General features: G+C 34.8%; 1 protein-coding gene across 2 annotated transcripts in view; it reads right to left on the bottom strand.

The window, feature by feature from the left end:
- LOC140447303 (uncharacterized) overlaps positions 1 to 21590 on the bottom strand; it is a 108406-nt gene that overhangs the window by 13600 nt on the left and 73216 nt on the right. For both annotated transcript variants that reach the window (XM_072539892.1, XM_072539894.1), the window contains 5 exons: positions 20932 to 21100; positions 19922 to 20040; positions 12691 to 13009; positions 7772 to 7955; positions 5558 to 5937 (listed from right to left, as the gene is read on the bottom strand). In XM_072539892.1, coding sequence (XP_072395993.1) covers positions 5558 to 5937; positions 7772 to 7955; positions 12691 to 13009; positions 19922 to 20040; positions 20932 to 21100 — 1171 coding nt within the window. The remainder of the gene's footprint in view (positions 1 to 5557; positions 5938 to 7771; positions 7956 to 12690; positions 13010 to 19921; positions 20041 to 20931; positions 21101 to 21590) is intronic.

Consider the following 21590-nt stretch of genomic DNA (forward strand, 5'->3'; position numbering starts at 1 on the left):
CTGCGGATCAGACCATCTTTTACTCCAAACCAAATTCAGATGCAGAGTTAACAAAGAAAGAAACGAAAGACAATAAAGAACAAACAAACTGGACCTGGAAAAACTGAAGATTCAGAAATATAAAGAGAAGTTCGAAGAAGAAGTCGCAAATGAGTTAAGGACGCTAGAACTGCACTCCATAGAGGGCAAATAGAATAATATCAAAACAGCAGTACTGACAGCGACAGCGTCCACCTTGAGAAACAAGAAAAAGGCGAAAAGAGGAGCATGGTTCGATGACGAGTGCAGACAAGCAATAGAGGAAAGACATGAAGCACACACAATTTTATATAACAAGAAGAACACGGGAAAGACGAACATCATTTGAAGTCGCAAGACGGAAAGAAGACAATATATGTAGAAATAAAAAAAGAGCCTATGAAAATGGACAGATAGAAAACATGGAAGAAAATTTCAAAGACAACGAAATTAGAGGGGCTTACGAATACCTAAAAAAGATAAAAAGTGGGTATAAACCTCAAAAAAGTCTATGTAAAGATGAAAGTGGGCAAATAATCAGTGACCAGCAGAAAGTCACAGAAACCTTGAAGCATTATTTTCAGACCATACTTGGTACAAAAGTAGACATGGAAGATGAAATGGGTACGAACTACTTAGAAAAGAATGAAGTAGAGAATGGAGTAGAAGCTCCAACCATAGAGGAAGTTCTCGAAGCTATTAAGGCCCAGAAAAACAATAAATTCCCGGGAGTTGACGAAATACCAGCAGAATTGTATGAGCTAGGTGGCGACCACCTAGCAAGTCACATCCACGCGCTTATCAAAGACATATGGCAAAAAGAGAAAATACCCGACGACTGGAAGAATAGTATAGTATGCCCGATCTATAAAAAGGAGACAAACTCCAGTGCAAAAACTACCGTGGAATTTCTCTACTATGTACAGCATATAAAGTCCTCACGTATATTATAAACCAGCGGCTCCAACCACTAGCAGAAAATATTATTGGATTTTGCAGATCAAAAGAGGTGTCCGTCAGGGTTGTATATTATCCCCACTCCTATTCAATATTTATTCCGAAGAAATATTTAATAAATGTATGGAAAATGCAAATGAGGGCATAAAAATAAACGGCGAGTTAACGAACAATATAAGATATGCCGACGACACGGTGATCCTTGCCAGTACCATAGACGAATTACAGCAGGTAATGGAAAGAGTTTATTCAGTTAGTGAGGAATACGGCCTGAGCCTCAACTTCAAGAAGACAAAGTGGATGCTGATAAGCAGGAAGCAACAGCCTGCTCGACAGTTACGGATAAGTAACATACTAATTGACCATGTAGAATCTTATGTGTACCTTGGCACCAACGTAAATGCAAAATGGGAACAGGCCACAGAAATTAAGGCGAGAATAGAACGAGCTAGAGCAGCATTTAGCAATATGAAAAAGCTCCTCATAAGCAGGGATTTGTCTCTTCCCCTAAAACTACGTCTAGTTAAATGCTACATTTTTCCGATCTTACTGTATGGTGTGGAGGCCTGGACGCTGACGGAGACGCTCACGAGAAAACTAGAAGCATTCGAAATGTGGGTGTACCGACGCATTCTTCGTATATCCTGGACCGAACATGTCACCAACACAGAGGTAATCCAAAGAATCGGAAAGGAGAAAGAAATCGTGAATACAATTAAACAAAGAAAGCTTGAATATCTAGGCCACATATTGAGACACGATAAGTACCGTCTACTGCAATTGATTGTCTAGGGAAAAATAGACAGTAAGCGAGGGCCAGGCAGGAGAAGACACTTGTGGCTCCAAAATCTGAGGAAGTGGTTCGGGCTCACATCGGTCGAACTATTCAGAAGCGCCGCAAATAAGATCAGAATTGCCATGTTAATAGCCAACGTTCGCAACGGACAGGGCACTTGAAGAAGAAGAAGAGATCTTGAGTAAATCATGGGAACACGACATTGATATTCACATCGTGTTTGTAGATTTCAAACAGGCATACGACTCAGTCAAAAGAAACAAACTCTACAATATATTGGCTGAATTGGCAATACCACACAAGCTAATTAGACTCATTACATTAAAGCCACAATGGATGAAACTCAGGCATGTGTACGAATACAAAACCACCAAACAGACTTTCTCAAAATTTCGCGAGGATTAAAGCAGGGAGATGGGCTGGCTCCAACTTTATTTAACCTGGCACTGGATATATGCGGTTAGGCAAATGCAAACAGGACGAGGAAACCTACTGACCAACCGAACGGTTTAACTGGCCGCTTATGCCGATGATATTAATATTATAAGTAGAACATCAACAGGAGCACAGGAAACATATGCAGTGTTAAAAACGCAAACAAAAATGCTAGGTCTGGAAATTAACACAGAAAAAAACAAAAATAATGCTACAGAATAAAAGAAATATAGTTGTACACAAAACATTATACATGAAGATGACATTAAAATGGTTGGAAAGTTTACATATCTGGGAGTAGAAATATATACCGACGGATCAGAAGATGGAGAAATATGAAATAGAATAACGCAGGCAAACAGAGCGTATTTTGACCTCTTCTATATATTTCGGTCTAAAAATGTCCACCGAAATATAAAGATGAGAATCTATAAAACCTTAATTCGACCAATAGCATGCTATGGCAGTGAAGCATGGGTCCTGAAAGAAACATCCAAAAGCAAACTCGATGCATTCGAAAGGAAAGTACTGAGGAAAATACTAGGACCTGTGAGGGAAAACGGAATCTTCAGAAGTCGATACAACAACGAACTTTATCAACTTTGTAAGGAAGCACCACTGTCAGACTTCATTAGAATACAAAGATTGTAATGGGCCGGACATGTGATAACAGTGGGAGAGGATAGGCTATCAAAAAGAGAACTGAATGCCAGAATGCAGGGAAAGAAACCGGTTGGAAAGCCAAGAAAGCGCTGGGAAGACACAGTAAACAGCGATGCACAAGCCCTTTTAGGAGTCCGTGTATAGAGAAGATGAGCCATAGACAAGCAATAGTGGAGGCAAAAAATAAAGGAGGTCAAGGCTCAATTTGGTTTGTACTGCCGTAGAAGAAGAATAATACGACACAGACTTGTTAAATATAAGAAGTAAGGCTAACATCGTAACTAAAATATGATAGACCTACATTTGATTATTATAAAAAATATTGCTGTATAACTCAAAATTTTATTTGCCCGGAGTCATTTTGCCTCAACATGGAGGGACCATTTTACGTCAAAATCTGATTAAATATAAAAACTAATTTACATTACTGATAATTAGAGAAATTCCAAGATATATGAAATAATCAGAAAAAAACCTTTTTAAACTACATTAAAAAATCTACCTACTTTAATTAAAACGCCTAAAAACACAACTTTTGTAAGCACGAAATTAGCAATATTACATGTGTTTTTATGGGCTATAATAAAACTAGCCTATAATGCTTCGCACATCTTCACAGCTTCGTACATAAGTGGCACTAGTAACACTGAATATAGAAGGGGCATTTAATAATATTACCACCAGCTCTTTGATAAGAGCTATGAGTAGACGAGGCGCACCTGCGGTAATATGCAGATGGATAAGGGCATCCCTGGAGAATAGGACAGTAATGTCCACTCTGGGTAAAGCAACCATCAAAGCAAAAGTAGGTGGAGGCTGTCTACAAGGAGGACTTCTGTTCCCTCTACTTTGGGTAACCTTGGTAGATGATCTCCCCATAAATCTGAAGGCTACTACGTCCCTGGGCAGATGTAGAAGAATGTGCGGTAAGATTTGGGGACTCAACCCCAAAATGACTCTATGGTTATACACAAGGGTTATTAGACCCATGATAACCTATGGCTCGGTGACGTGGTGAACAAAGACGCAGCAAGTAGGAGCAATAAGGCTGCTAGGTAATACACAAAGGCTAGCATGCCTGTGTATTACGGGGGCCATAAAAACAACTCCTATTGCATCTTTGGAAGTCCTGCTGAATCTACCACCACTTCATATATTTATACAGGGCGAAGCCAGATCAGTGATGCATACATTAATCCATAGTCAGCGACATATAAGCCAGATGCATGGTACTGACAACAGGAAGCTAATCGAGAAGCTAAAAGCCAATATTGTGATGGGGAAACCTATCGATGCAACAGCTACGAGATATAGCTTTAACAATAAGTTCACAATTAAGATACCAGGCAGGGAAGACTGGAATAAAGGTGTACCCATACAAGCTGCTGCTACCTGGTACACGGATGGCTCAAAAACATCGGAGGGTGTGGGAGCCGGCATAGTAGGTACAAATCAAGGGATATATTTCCCGGTAAGTCTATCTAAGGATGTGACAGTTTTCCAGGCGGAAATAACGGCAATCCATCACTGCGTGGAAGAAATAGAAAGGCAGGAAATAACTTTCTGTTTAGTTGCCATCTTCACAGATAGTCAGGCAGCAATTAAGGCACTCAACTGTGTAGAGGTCAATTCTAAGCTAGTATGGGATTGCATGTGTGCCCTAAACAAACTAGGAGACCGTAGCAAGGTTACGGTAGCCTGGGTACCGAAGCACGAGGGTCATAAGGGCAATTAAAAAGCAGATGAAATTGCCAAACAAGGCTCATCAATGCCATTCATTGGACCGGAACCCTTCTGCGGCGTTGCAAAGTCAGTAACAAGAATGGCTACAAGGAAGTGGATAGCTCACAAATCTCTGAAATGGTGGAGGAATTCACCAGGACAAAGACAGGCGAAACAGTTCATTACAAAACATTTGCCAAAATTTACGGCAGACCTAATAAGCAAAGACAGGAAAACAGTCAAAGCCATAGTAGGTCTTCTAACAGGGCACTGTAAGCTGAATAGGCACTTGAAGCTGATAAGATTATCAGATGATGACCTGTGCAGATTCTGTCACCTCGAAGAAGAAACAGCAGAGCACATTTTATGTCAGTGTGACAATCTGGCAAATGTGCGGTTCTTTGCATTAGGGGAATAAAATCCACCGGCAAAAAGCTACATGGAAGGTACAGTCTCGAAGCTACTAGACTTTATAAAAAGGGTCAGGCTAGAGAATGTTATCTAGGACTAGAGGACCTCAATAGATCTGAAAAAGTCGCAGTGGAATAGGTCAAAAGGCAACCTCTCTAAATCTAATCTAACACTGAATATAATAAAGAAAGATAAACGGCGCTGTTATGAAAACTATGAGAAATATGTTAGGGGGCCATTTTATCCAAGGGGACCATTTTATCCGACTTTCCCCTATTATATAAACGTATACATAATTATTTTTCAAAAAGAACGTGTTTTACAACCTCTGACAGCGACAAAATGTAGATAATATAATTCCATAAAACTATTTATTCATTATTAGCTATATTTACTATAATAAAAATACACCATTTTCTGTTATTGGTCATAACAGCCTGTACTGTAAAGTCAAGGTGAGACTGATTATAGTTAATATGTCAATATGTCAGTATGACCTAAAAACAGCATATATCTTTTATTTTACTTTATGTAGAATGACAGTAAAAGACTTACCTGGCGCTCTCATGTAACAACTAGAGTGCATATCTGTTGTCACCGTATTTGATGACGTAGACCTCTGTTTTGGAGAATAAGTTGTTGTCAAAGCTGCATTTATATAGGGAATTAAATCCTCGTTTCCTCCTTTTCCATGATCGATATAATAGGTATTATTGACGAACTGAATATTTCCATCTCTATCCGTACCCACTTCGTAGTTGCTTAGTACAGGATTTCTCTTACCGATAATTGCGAAATTTTTTTCTATGGGAAGCCAGAGCTTAACTGGTTTTTTAAGCTTGTAGGCCGCCACTGCGGCAGCGGTTGAAACTATACCATGTCTTACGAGTTTTCCGCCAAAAGCACCTCCTATACGTTTAACAATTACATTTATTCTGCAATAGGAAAATATAATTTTAATGATGGTATGCCTGTTGAATGAAGGTAATGATGTTGAACCCGGAATTCGAATTAACGGAGAATGTATCAATAACATCAGATACGCGGATGAGACGGTGGTATTCGATGATAGTTATGAAGCCCTCCACGAGTCAATGAATAGGAACCACGAGTCAATGAATAGGAATTACAAACAACAAAAATTAAGGGTGAACTTGAAAAACATTGTCTTATATCGGGTATTATGCCCTAAAACACCAATAACCATAAGATTTAGGAGAAAAAGGAACAAATTTTAAATAAAAACATGTTTTTTCACGAAGCTTCTTCTTTCTGGCTGGCCTGTTTGACTTCTACACCTACGATGAAGTTTATCCCAAAGATGTTTGATGATATTCAGATAAGGCTCCAGGTTGGCCATTCTAGAGTATTAATTCCTATTTGCCCTTAGTAATGTGTTACGATTTTTATTTCATATTCATTTAATTGATATTTGTTATTATCATGCATAAAGTCAAAATTGTCTCAATAAATGAACCAAATGGAACTACTGCGTGTACTGCTCGAATTTTTATTTTTGTCAATTTATAGGGTGGCCACTTTTTTTGTCGTTCAGTGTACCTTCATACAGCATGGTTAAGCTAAATATTATGTTTTTATGGAATTAAACCACAATTGTTGGTTGTGTTGTGATGAAAATCACATTTTTAATTAACTATTTGAAACCAAATTTCTTCTTCATTTGGAGCTATTTCTGCAAGTCTGGGTAAAATATCTTCTTGTAGCAAGTCTAAAAACATTTTTGAATTTAAATTTTCCTCATAGAAAAATGGTCCAATAATATTGTGTTTAAATATTCCTAACCAGACATTTATTTTTCGACGATATTGGGTATGGCTTTCAATAATATCCTCAGGCTTTCCTGTCGACCAAATCCTTTAATTTTGAACATTTGGTTTATTATTGAATGTAAATGTACATTCATCACTAAATAAAATGTTTTTTTTTTAAATTGTCTGTCTGCATTAGCCCTCTCTAAAATGTTATAACAAAAATTCCGCTCGTCACTCAACATCTACTTCTCTTAGTTCTTGATGACAATGAAATTTATATGAACGGAAATTATTCATTTTCAAAATTTTTAAGACCGTGGAATTATGAATATTAAACTAGTCTGCAATGGTCCGAGAACTTATTTTAGGATTTTCTACAACTGCTGTTAATACATTTATTTAATTTTGATTTTCTAAATTTCTTGGTACCTCAGCAATATTGTTTATACAGGTACAATTAGAAATCACGGTCCCATTATTTTCACAATTTTGTAAAATCCTTTGAATTGTTGAATGACTTGGAATTGGTTTATTGCGATATCTTACGCTAAATAAAGAACTGACAATTCACGCACTATTGCCTGAATAAAACATTTTTATTATTGCTACTTTCTCCTCAACTGAATACATTTTTAATCATCTTTATTGTTTTTTAAACAATAAATCACAAAATAAAAATTTTGGCAATTCAAATATTGTCAAATATCAGAAACATCAATATGACCAAACGCTACATATCATACACATTCTTGCACAGCGTGTGGCCTGACTTTAAGGGGTGGTCTGAAAAATATATTACATTCTTGCAACATTTTGGAATACGTTTAATTCGTAAAACAATTTTAACATTTGTTTTCGATACATATTTCAGTCCTCTACAAATAGTCTTTCTTGATTTTTGGCGTAAAATAATTAGGGAAGCAGGAATTCAACAATTTAGAATTTTCCACTGGGTTTCCTATGGCCCGTTTGAAGATTCACCACCCTGTATACTTACTTATTAGCAGGAATTTTTAGCACTACAGAAGCTGCTGTTTGTACAGAATCCATCCACTGAGTACTAGCATACATGTCTAAGCCATCATCTTTATAAACTACATTACAACATTGAGTTTCCATGTAAAAATGAGACTGCCAGCCTAGCTCTACCTTTCCATTAACGATATGTTCTGTATTTGCGCCTAAAAATTAAGAAAACTCTTTTTTTTGTGTTTTTTACACAAGTAATAAAATACTGACTATTCAATGTAATATTTGTCTTACTTTCATAATTATATCAAACAAACCTGTCAAATAACTTGTTTATGTATATCTAAGGGATATCATAAAACCTAAGGGATATCATCTATTAAATATTAAAGATGATTGAATGGGAGTGAAATCAGTGCGTTTGGTTTTTATGTCACGAATACGTAATATGAACAATGTGTTTAAATTTGCGTTAAATCAGCTGTAAAATAAATTGATCAACCATGTTTTTTTTTTTGTTTTTTACATTAAAAATACAAACAACTTGATCACTAATTTAACCGACATTATTTCTAGTGTCGCTTTACCCTACTTATTATTAATATACTTATTAAATTAATTCAGTTGTTCACCTTTTTTTTCAAATTGTTGAGACGAGATAATTAATTGAACTAAACTTGTATGGTTTTCTTGCGTTAATTTTATTTGTAAAAGCTATAATAATTTAGGAAATATATTTCTGAGCGATTTGTTTATTTGTATGACAATGTTTAAAGGTATTTCTTTTTATTATTATTTCTGAACTCAAATAAGAACACTGAGATAAGAAAATACAGGGTGAGTCATGAGGAACTTTACATACTTCTACCATATGTAGAGTCCCTCAGGAAGCATATCATGTGGCCACTAAAAAATGTCAACTCCTCTTCTTTATTAATTAACAGGGTGATTTGTGTAATTGACCATTTATTTTATTTTACTGTAGTGTTTATACGGCTCATTTGATTTTTTTAATTTTTGCATGATACAGTACACTACTATCAAGCATTCGACTGGTATTAGCTAAACTAAAAAATTCCAGGACTGGCTTTGGAAAAATTAATTTAGGGATTCGTATTAAATATTACACCCTGTATAAATTTTTTTTTAAATGCAATAAGTGATTTTCAAACTACATAAATAGCCAATGAAAACGACATATGCGACAATGTTGTCGCACTTTTATTAAATTTTTAGTGAACGATCAAATCTTACCAAAAATAGTACCTACAACCATAATGAAGTATCAAATTATAAGGTATTAATTTAAACAAATGTTATAAATTTCAAACATTTTAATTAAAATGAGTTCCTACAACATAATCTAATACGTAAAAAATTAACATCTTGAGTGTCACTTTGTATTATCTCTACGATAGAATCAATTGTTTTTCAATTTTAAATTTTTACTCATAGATCGTATTGGGGCATTATTTTCGATAAATAATAAATTAAATTGATTAAAAAGTCAAACCTCTTGTATGTGTTAGTTTTTGTTGATTGTAAATGATTAAAATTTTATGTCAAATAATAATACATTGCATCAACTGTACTAAAAAAGTTTAAAATGAAGGTTGGCGTTGACCGTTTGACGTTTCTTGATATTTTATACCCATTGTCATTATCAATTGTTATTTATGTATACAAGAATACATATGTCTTCTGTCATATCTACGTTAAGTAGATTGTGTTAGTTTTGGTAGAGCTTTTGTTACTTTCGTTCAAAATGCCACATCAGTTTTCGACCACAGAATATGCAGACATAATATTTGTTTATGGATTCTGTAATGGGAATGGTAGTAGAGAATATCGCAGGAGATTTCCTAATCGTCGAACTCCCAGTCATCCAAAATTTGGGTCAGTTTTTAATTATTTGCGAGAAAATGGCACTTTTCCTAGTGGAACAACAGAGCGACATGTAGATGAAGCGCAGGAAGATGACATTATGGACGCCGTTACTATGAACCCTACAATAAGCACTAGACAAGTAAGTCGAGAACTCAATGTTACTCAATCAAAAGTAAGTAGAGTCTTACAAAAAAATAATCTATACCCATATCACATTCAAATGGTTCAGCGACTACATGCTGGAGATGAGATCGATAGGTTGGAATTTTGTAGATGGATTAACAATAATCGACCAACGCTATACAGGACACTATTTACAGATGAAGCCCAATTTACCAGAGACGGGATAAATAATTCACGAAATTCACATGTGTGGGCAGAAGAAAATCCCCATGCTATTCGAGAACGTCGTTCTTAGTTAAGGTTTTCGGTTAACGTGTGGATTGGTGTCATAAATAACCAATTAGTAGGTCCTCATTTTTTTGATGGTCCTTTAACAGGGCAGGTCTATTTGAACTTTCTACAAAATATTTTGCCGAATTTGCTTGCCAAAGCGAACGTTGCTATCCGAGGGATGTATTTTCAGCATGATGGGGCACCCCCACACTTTTTACTAGCAGTGAGACAACATCTCAATAATGTTTATGGCAACAGGTGGATAGGACGTGCAGGTCCTATTTCGTGGCCTTCAAGATCCCCTGATTTCAATCCCGTTGATTACCATATTTGAGGACGATTGAAGCAACTAGTTTACGCAGTGAATATTAATAACCGACAACAATTAATTGATAGAATTATACATTGTTGTAATACTATTAGAAACGATCCCCAGAGTATCCGTAATTCAATACGTCAATTAACAATTCGGCAACAAAAATGTGTACAGGCTGCAGAGTTCCATTTCGAAAATCTATTTTGAATTATTTTTATTTTCTTACCATTATTGTATCTTTTCCAGTTCTAATTTATGGGTTTATCATAACTATGTACATATTTTTAGTTTTTTTTTTAAATTGTTTTTCGTTATTGTTAGTAGTTACTGTTTTTTGTTGTGCAGTGACTCAGTTTATCATTTCAATTAAAATGTTTGAAATTTATAACATTTGTTTAAATTAATTACCTTATAATTTGATACTTCATTATGGTTGTTCTATTTTTGGTAAGATTTGATCGTTCACTAAAAATTTAATAAAAGTGCGACAACATTGTCGCATATGTCGTTTTCATTGGCTATTTATGTAGTTTGAAAATCACTTATTGCATTTAAAAAAAAAATTATACAGGGTGTAATATTTAATACGAATTCCTAAATTAATTTTTCCAAAGCCAGTCCTGGAATTTTTTAGTTTAGCTAATACCAGTCGAATGCTTGATAGTAGTGTACTGTATCATGCAAAAATTAAAAAAATCAAATGAGCCGTATAAACACTACAGTAAAATGAAATAAATGGTCAATTACACAAATCACCCTGTTAATTAATAAAGAAGAGGAGTTGACATTTTTTAGTGGCCACATGATATGCTCCCTGAGGGAGTCTACATATGGTAGAAGTATGTAAAGTTCCTCATGACTCACCCTGTATATAAAAGTAACATTAGACTTTCCAAACCCAACCCACAACACGCCATTTCCATCAAATATCACATTGACATCACAAATATCAAAATACTGGCAAAACAAAACAAAGTAGCTATCAGGAACGCTCCTTCATGGAAATGTGTGAGATCCTCAAGAACCCATCTGGACTAAACAAAAGAACCGACATCGATCATTTGAGCCAGGTTTACCACTCTCTCATCTTACATAACAAAAATAATACCACTTATTTGTTTAATTAAAATATTGGCTTATTTTTTATTTAAAAAAATAACACAATCACCCCATAGTTCCAAGTTAAAATAAATATCAAATATTTCCGCCATACAAATCCACCCGTCCAATTAATTATTTAACGACCCCTGTAGGCGTTTATGTTGGTTGGATTATGCGTAAAGATCCTTCTTCTGCTCTTCTTATTTTTATATTGATATCAGGTATGTCGCACCAGTTTCTTATGTCTCTAAACCATGAGTGTGATTTGTGTCCTGGTCCGCTCCGACCTTCAATTTTGCCCATTAAAATAATTTTTAAAAGATTATATTTGTCGCCTCTTAAAATGTACTTAGATATATGAGACCCTTTGCGGTTTAGTTCTCTGCCGCAAGTTCTCTTTGGCTATTAGTTCTTAAGACCTCTTAATTTGTAATATGGTCGACCCATGGAATTAAGCAACCTTCTCAGTGATTGGAATTCGGTTGACATATGGCCCTTGAAATTTTGCAATAAATCAGTGCTTTGTCTGTCTTCATTGGAGAAACATCTCTAAATGAAGCCAGATGTCCGATTTAAATCATCGTATCTTCGAATATTAACATTAATAATTGCACAGTTAGTGTTTTTTGTTTTTTAAGTCAGTTCCAAATGTTGAATAAATTTTACAGTACATACATCTATAATAGACTACATATTGAGTTGTAAGTTATGAATTATAAACATATCTGTATAGACTTTCTTATAAACTCTTTGTCATCTTTTGTATTTTAGAGAACTGATGAAGCTTTAGAAATATAAAGCGAAACGTCTTCTATTAAACCAATGAAGTAGCCGACATTTTTTTTTATTTGCCAACCTCAATGACCGAATGACCGATTAAACCTCTGCACTTATTAGTTGAATACTTTTGAAATATATATATAGAAGAAAATATAATAGGTACTTGTATCATGTATTGAGAGATGAAAGATATGAATTACTCCAAATCATATTAGAAGGTAAAGGACAAAAAACAGTAGAAAGACGCCAGAACTCATGGCTGGAGGACCTGAGAAGATGATTTGACCGCTCATCCGAAGAAGTTTTTCGTGCAGCAGTTTCCAAAGATACAATTGCCATTTGGATCGCAAACCTTCAAAAGGCGACGGCGCAATAACAAAAATAAGTGACCTAATTTTCCTAAATATCAATACTTCATATTTTATATCAAATATTTAGAGTTCGATTATATCTTTTTATATACCTACCTTTTTGTATCGGCTCCTCCTTTGTATCTTCTCTTATTCTTTCCATCGCGTTGTTTTTCAACACATCTTTAATACTATGCAGATTCTTCTCATTCGTTGTTTCGTAAACTACTTCTACCAATTCTGCCGCCTTTTCGGCTAGGTCCTGCGATTTGGCTACTATCACTCCTATTGGTTGGCAGTCATACTGCACAACTCCGCTACAAAAGAGCTCTTCTTCTACGTGATAGAATGTTAAAAATTCTGCCTCTATGGGGGTGAAAGTATTCCGACCGGGGATGTCATTCTTGTCAAAAAATGCCACTACTCCGTCCGATTTCTAGAAATTTTTATTTTATTAATATTACAATACGCAAATATGCTGGTAAAAATGGTATTTAAAAATGATATTTATACTATAATATAAAGAAGCATTAAAGTAAAAGAATTTCTCTACTTCAGTGTGATCGCTTCCTGTCTATGTTGATTCACTGACATCGGGAGAGATCGGACGCGGTCATAGAACATTCTTAGCAGTGAACAACCCTACCAAAATATTGTTCGGCAGAAAAATAAACTCTATTAAAAGCTAAGTATAAAGTTAAGAGAATATTACTCTCAACCGATCGTCTGTTGACAAGAAAAAGTCATTAAGTACACAAATTAGCTAAACACAGCTTTTCTCACTAACTACTTTTATTTTCTTGTATGTTTTGCTGGAAAAGCTCACTAACTACAATAATCTACCAATAACAGAGTTATATACATCTAAAATTCATTAAGTGATTTTTTCTTTTCTATTTACGGCAGGCAAAAGTCAGTTGAACACTTAGTGAGGTTAAGCTGACAGCATTTTAGTAAAGTCATTTGCGGCATCGCATGACAGTTAATGAGTTAACATAAAATCGATTGCAAGATAGAAACACAGTTTTTTAGGGATTTTTGTTGTTATTGTTTCTGAAATATTACTAGAAGTAATATTTAAAATGTCGTCAAGGAGCCGGAGAATGTTAGAAATAGTTTACCGTAGAAAAGAATCTGAAGAAAACATGCAAATCGTAGTAAGTTTTTGAGGTTATGTTGACTGATGAATTATTGTATTTTAAATAATATTATTTCCAGAATAACGAAAGTGTACAACAGTCCGTTGATCGGCCAGTACTGAATGCAACAGGTGATTTTCTTGAAACAAAACAGCCACATAAGGTGAGTGATATAATAATAATTATTGTTTTCCTTTTGATTCAAGTCCAGAACCGGCTTAAATAAATACACTCGCGATCATAAAATCCGGGTCACCTGGAAAATTTCAAGTTTCTGGAATATTTTTGCCTCTGGTGGAATAATAACCTTTTTTTAGGTTAACGTATTTTTTATTTGTCATCAATGTTTGTTTAAAAAAAACGGTTTTTATTGTTTTTATTGAAAAAGCTGAAAACAAACCAAATTATTGATAAACCAGGCATACGAAAAAAAATGGAAAATACAGAACGTGGTAAAATGTCAGTGAAATTTTAATGACTAATATCGTGTATTGCCTTCACTTGCTCTAATGACCTCTTGCAGACGACGGGGCATACTCTCAATTTTTCTCCGGATTACATGTTGTGGTATGTTATTCCACTCTCTCACTAACAGATCCTTAAGCTCCTGTCCGTTGTTAGGAGGAGATGTTAGGGGTTGAATACGTTTTTTCAAATCGTCCCAGATATGTTCGATGGGATTCAGGTCCGGAGACTTAGCTGGATAGGGTAACCTCGTAATTCCAACCTCGTCCAAGTATTGCATACTGATCGTGGCAACGTGCTTTCGCGCGTTATTCTGCATAAAAACGACGTTTTCTCCAAGCCTTGCCATGGTATGCATGACATGTTCTTCCAGAATCTCCGTAATGTCCCTTCGTGCAGTTAAGGACCCATTTTCGATGAAGGGTAATTCTGTGCGGAAGTCGGAAGATACACCTCCCCAAGCCATGATCGAGCCTCCACCAAATGGCATTCTTGGAGCAATGCAAGCTTGTGAAAATCATTCACCGGTTCTCCTCCAAACTCTTACACGTCCATCGGATCCAGTTAGGTAGAAACGGAATTCATCTGAGAATAACTCTTTGCTCCAATCGTTAATTCCCCAATGCGCGTATTGTCGAGCAAAAGGTAGTCGTGCAACTCGATGCGCCAGGCGAAGTGGCGGTTCTGTAGCCATTACCCAAGAAGATAGTCCAAAAGAACGAGGTCTTCTCCTGACTGTTGCAACGCTAACATTGCCATTTCGTACTTCTTGTAGACGATTTCGATGCATAATCGCAGTTGAGGTCCGGTTTCGTAAAGCCTGAAACACATGAAAACGGTCATGTCGTACCGTGGTCATTCTTCTTCGTCCAGAGCCAGGTCGTCTGGATAGCAAACCCTTCTACTGAAAGCGTTGAAGCACTCATTGAACCGTAGAAAGGCTTACGCCAACAGTTCTTGCGACTTGCCGTTGGGTGTGACCGTCTTTCACAAGAGCAACAATTTGTGCCGTTTCAACAAAAGTCAAGGGTATTTTTGGCAAAAAATAAACAATAATAAACACTAATAATGGCACTAATAAACACTAATGGTGGCAATAATAAACGTTTGTTTGTTGCATTTGAACAGAAAGTCGAAGCACAAATGAGACATTTAAAACAAGCGACAGTTAGAGGTACCGTTCGTTTTGGGAATTGTGCGCTTTCCCGCGAAATCGACACTATTGAAATTCTTTGTTGCAAAGGAAACCGCTAAGACCACAACAATTCTCAGAAACATGCATTAATTTGTATTTGTGTTATTATTATTTACGATAAAGCTCGTTAAAAATGAAATATCGGTGATTTTCCAAGGTGACCCGGATTTTATGATCGCGAGTGTATATTGATGCAATATAACTGTTGTGCGTATGCTCGGAAAGGTTGCTAAAATAGTAGAATCTGTGTTTTCTTTCTTCTTTTATAGGTTTATGCCACGCAATATGTATGTCTTTGTAACAAAATATTTTTCTGAAGGCATATTTGAATGTTGATCATTTAATTTAGTTGTGACTACGAAAAGTACTTACGCTTTATTTATTTATGTATGTTATATAAAAATCGTTAAGATAAAAAAATAACGAAGTTCAGTAAAATATTTTTTTTGCTTTAGTTCAGTAAAATATTTGCTTAAACTAATGGAGAAACCATCTCATGTTTAATTCGTTTCAGGTGAAACGCAACCGCCTTGTGGACTATGATTGTGAAACAGATAGTGAAGCTGACTCTTCTGGAGATTCTGATAAAGATCCAATATTTCAAGAGGATAACTGGTCTAATATTACTGATTTCTCAGATTATGAAATCCCAGAAACGAAAGGCAAAAAGTTGACAAGGTATAGAACCAACGAACCAAAAAACTGGAAAGTTAAAATTACGAAAGAAAAGCGAGCTAAGTGTCTCCCGTATAAAAACCAAAAAAAAGAATGCCCTGCAAAGTTTCCTAAGCAAGTTGATTGCAGTACTTGTAGGTTTAAATGCACTTCCAATTTTACGCAACAAGAGAGAGAAACTATTTGTAAAACTTATTAGGGACTGGGTAATTTTCTTAGGCAAAAAGACTTTATTTTAAAATACGTAACACGACTGGAACCTAAACGCAGAAAAGTAGCAGAAAACAGCAACGCTCGAAGTATCTCAAAATTTTACTTTTTGGAAAATGATCGAGGTAGATACAGGGTGTGTGCAAAATTTTTTGAGAAAACACTTTGTATTTCAAATGGCCCTGTTAACATCGCTATTACAAATCAAAGTGCTGTTAGATGTTTTGTGGGAATAGACAAAAGAGGCAAAAAAGCTCCTGCAAACAAAAATACCGAGAATCAAATTGCTATGGTAAAAAAAACACATTGAACAATTTCCAGCAATGGAGTCACACTATGTCCGTAAATTAACCAAAAAACTCTACTTAGATAGCAGGTTGTCAATCTATAAGATGTATAACCTATACAAGAATGATTTTTGTAAAAAAAATAACTTGGATAATCCAGTCAGTGAAAAAACTTATCGTAGAATATTTTGCAACAGATATAATTACTCTTTCTTCAAACCAAAAAAGGATCTTTGTTCAACATGCTCCAAATATAAACAAGCTTCGCCTACTGAAAAACGTGAACTGGAAGCTCAATATACTTTTCATTTAATGAGAAAGAATCAGTGTAACGAAGCAAAAGACAACGATAAGATACGCTGTAAAAACGACCCTACCTTTACTATGTGTTCCTTTGACCTGCAAAGTGTCCTGCAATTACCTTCCTCTGGTGTTTCTGTGTTTTATTATTCCAGAAAAATTTGTGTATACAACCTCACTATTTATGTTGGTTATGGGGAGAAAGCACATTGCTTCACTTGGAATGAGCTGAATGGGAAACGGGGGAGTAATGAAATAGGGTCAATTTTGTTCAAGTTTTTACAATCACTCCCTTCCGTAGTTAATCATGTTTCTCTCTTTTGTGATACATGCGGAGGGCAAAATAGAAACCAAAATGTTGCTGCGATGATGTTGTATGCTGTACAAATTATTCCAAACCTAAAGATAATTGAAATCAAATTTTTGGAGTCAGGGCATTCTCATATGGAATGCGACTCAATGCATTCAGCAATAGAGTCTGCAAAAAAATATGAGAATAAATATAAGGTTGAATGCTCGAATAAATGAACTTTGATCAGATAAAAGGCATATATCGAGCACAGTTTAATTAAATCTTGCCCAAGTACTTTCGATCCCTAGATCATCTTCAGGGGCATCTGAAATAAGCCAAGAAACGTTTTTTAAAACCAAAGAAATTGATTAACTTCGATAAAAACTCGAAGTTTATGGTTGAAAAAAGGTTTTTATGTGATTAATGTTATTAGACTTACTTCGTCAATTGTGGCCTATCCGGCAATGTGTTTATGACATCTTGTTCTTGCCGGATAGGCCACAATTGACGAAGTAAGTCTAATAACATTAATCACATAAAAACCTTTTTTCAACCATAAACTTCGAGTTTTTATCGAAGTTAATCAATTTCTTTGGTTTTAAAAAACGTTTCTTGGCTTATTTCAGATGCCCCTGAAGATGATCTATGGATCGAAAGTACTTGGGCAAGATTTAATTAAACTGTGCTCGATATATGCCTTTTATCTGATCAAAGTTCAAATATGAGAATGCCTTTACTATGACCGATTGGGCGAGAATATTTAAATCTGCTCGTTCCTTCAACCCAAAAAATAAAAAGAAAGGTAAATAAGAGGTGCATATCCTTAAATATACAGACTTTTTCAACCTGCAAGAGTTATCCTCAAAACATATTAAAAACAGAAATAAAGATGAGAATGGGGAAACAGTTTTATGGTTGAACATCAAATGCTTGAAGTTTGAGAAGGAAAATCCCGAAGCATTCTTTTACAGATATGACCATTCAAGTGACTATAAAAAAGTAAATATCTCTGGACGAGGTCGACCTAAACAGTTACCAGTTAAACTGAAATCTGCATATCAGCAACTTTTACCGATTTCAAGTAAAAAAAATCTGATCTTTTAAAATTGGTCACATCAGGACACATACCAGAAGAAGTAGCTGCCTGGTATACAAACTTACCTTCAGTTGAAACAACAGGCTCAGATCGTTTACCGGAACCTAATCATAGTGACTCTGAAGACGAATGACTTCATTTATTCAATTTTTTATTCATTTTTTATTACAAAAGAAGAATTTATTTATTTATTCAGTTTTTTATTCAATTTTTGTTATAAAATTTCACTATAATAAAATCGCAATCCAGTTCATTAATTGTTTTATTTAAGGTTTTAGCCAATTTACTTGCAGAAAAAAATCATTAAGTACTAAAACTCCAAAAACTTCATAAATATCAACAACAGAGGTAAATTATTACCTTGGTATTATAATTAGGCATATTTACGTCAAAACTTTCAAGTTTCATAACAATCAAAACAAAAATGAAATTTTAGTCAAATAAAAAGGTCCAATTTTCTCAAATAGTTTGTGGCAGCACTTAGTGACTTTTTCTTGTCAACAGACGCGATATTCCCCTTATCAACTTTGCAGAGTTGTATCAAAATAATATTTTAATTATTTATTATTTATTTAAATACAAGTACTTACTTACTTACTATAGACAATAATACCATACAACAAACAGACACTTACAAATATCTGGGACACGAGATCAAAATAAGCAGAGACAATCAAACACATGAAATACAGAGGCGAATAGGTCTGAGATGGGCAGCATTTGGCAAATTAAGCCATATTCTAAAAAGTTAAATTCCCATGTATCTCAAGCGAAAGGCTTATAACCAATGTGTTTTGCCTGTACAAACTTATAGAGCAGAGACTTTAACACCCACGCAAAAATCTGCGAATAAACTAAGAGTTACACAACGAGCCATAGAACTTGCAATGCTGAACGTGAGCATTCAAGACCACATAACAAATAAATCAGGCAAAGATCAGGAGTTCAAAACGTTATCGAAAGAAGCTCTTCAATTTTGAGTTTATAGTACCTAATTCATTTTTAACAAGACAAGCATCTAATCGTGACGATAGTAAAACCTTGATAGATTTGTGAAGCGAAGCTTTTATACTTTGTAGTTATACATTTAGGTATTATAGTATAGCCATAATTTTTTCTGTAGTAAAATGCAAAGCAGATCGTCACAACACGAAGTAATTGGAAGAGTCAATTTATTCGACAAGGGGAATCTGTTATAAAACATGTAAACATTTCATTTAATTATAAAACACAACTATATATTTCTACTAACTTTTTATTTATATCATATTAGCGCAGAATATATCATAATTTTTATTAGAATACCGGATTATAATGAAATATTGGTTGATATTCACGAAAATAATCAATTTTTTAATTAATATTTTGCTGTCTTTATTATAACATTTGCATTGAATTATCACAACATTTGTGCGAGGTTGCCAATTTTTGTCGTTAGTTTCAAACATTTTAAAGGACACAAATATTACACAAACGATGAGAAATTAATCTAATATTTGCAAAATGTTGGATTGACTAAAGAACAATTCACATGTAAAATTCGAAATTGTTGTTTACTAACATACATTTCCGAATGGAGTATAGTCATATTAAGAATAAGACAAATAACGTAAACCAATTAGTCCTGTAAACTTTTTGTGTGAAATTTAATTTTTATAATAGTATAGTTAAATTGATTTAAATACTAACCATAGCCTTTTCGGTATCTACTTTTATAATTCTTGACAATGGCTTAGCTTTGGCTAGTACGAAAGCAGCGTGTAGTTGACCTACCAAGTCTGGCATATCTGAGATATATTCTGCTTCACCTAAAACATAATGGTAAAACATACTAAATGACATATAAAAAAGAACACTGAGGAATACTGAATATATTATAACTAGTTTCCAGCAATACTTTTTGTTTAAATTAGGACAAACAACGATCAGTTTTGCAATTATATCGATAAACTGGTTTTTGTGATATCTGTTCTTACAAAAACAGTAAGTGATGGTTGTATTTTGTAGCTAGAATTGGCATTTGATCATCGTACAATACGTTGTGATAGAGTACTTTAATCTGTTGATTATGCCCAGCATTCTGTGCGAGAAGACGAGCAAATTTTCAATAACTTAGCGAGTTTTTACGTTTGTAGGGAGCGAATAATGGGCTTATGTGAGGCCATGGCATCAAGAAGGCCGTACCCAAAGAGCTAGAAGTACAGGGCATATCAGAAGAACGGTCAGACACCAAAATCGCACCTTAGACGCTTTTTTCTGTACGCGGTCTGCACAAGGTCAATTCTAAACTACTGGAACGAATATAAAAATGCGAACTGTTAATTACCAAAACAGACGTTTTGAACCTACTTTATATCGTCTTCAGTCTGCCTTACCTCTTACTCATAAGCACAGAAGTGATCAACTGGCTTCTTTTGTCTTGTTTAACCATTCACCACCTGGTATATGCATGTATGTTTTATGTATGTATATATAAATATATTTGCAAGAAAATTAAAGCATATAACATAATGAGGCCAAGAAGATCGCATAAGTACAAAGTCTGAAAGACTGCAAGTCAAAGCGACACTGAGTTGTTGGTCGTTCAGTCTAATTTCAAAAAGGCGATATGGTTCTTATAAACTAGAATATATAGAAATATTACGTAGAGGTGTGATTACAAGTACATAGAGGAAAAGAAAAAAATATAGTTATGGTACCTGTAGCTTGCAGCATCGCTTCTTTTTTTGTAACTGGATAAGAAATAGGATACATGTTTTCTTTTATTTCATATTCCTGTTTACTCTTGGAGATAGGCCGTTTCAATTTAGATTTTCCAGAGACGTGACTTGGGGTCAGTAAATTTTGAGGTGCAATACTAAGAATATACTGAAAATTTAGAATGAGATTAATAAAATCAACATTTTTTATTAAAAAAAAATTTATTTAAAAATTCCTTTATAAAAGGCATATATTAAAAACCCTATCGGGCTACATTGAGTTACATTGTTTAACTTTATATAGTAGCATTTTAAAATTCCTTGGTATATATTGAAATCCCCTAGTACGTATTAAAACACCAAAGAATTTCAATTCCTCTTTGCGTCGCCGAGTTGATATTTTTTTTCTAGAATAAAGGTTAGTGCCTTAATTATGGCAAATAGTTCTGCTGTAAAAATACTTGTCTCAGGAGACAATTTATAGATGGAATGTGAGATATCACAAAGCATGCTCCTACTCCATTTATGGTCTTAGATGCGACCGTGAAATGTGAATTTCTGTAAATTTTCGCTGTTGACCGGCCCACAGACAATAGCATCATTCATTGCATTGGGTACTATTGGTTATTTTCCTGTTCGTAGACTTCAGAATGTTGGGC

Source organism: Diabrotica undecimpunctata, chromosome 8 (assembly GCF_040954645.1).
Source record: "Diabrotica undecimpunctata isolate CICGRU chromosome 8, icDiaUnde3, whole genome shotgun sequence".
In the NCBI taxonomy this organism is placed as follows: domain Eukaryota; kingdom Metazoa; phylum Arthropoda; class Insecta; order Coleoptera; family Chrysomelidae; genus Diabrotica; species Diabrotica undecimpunctata.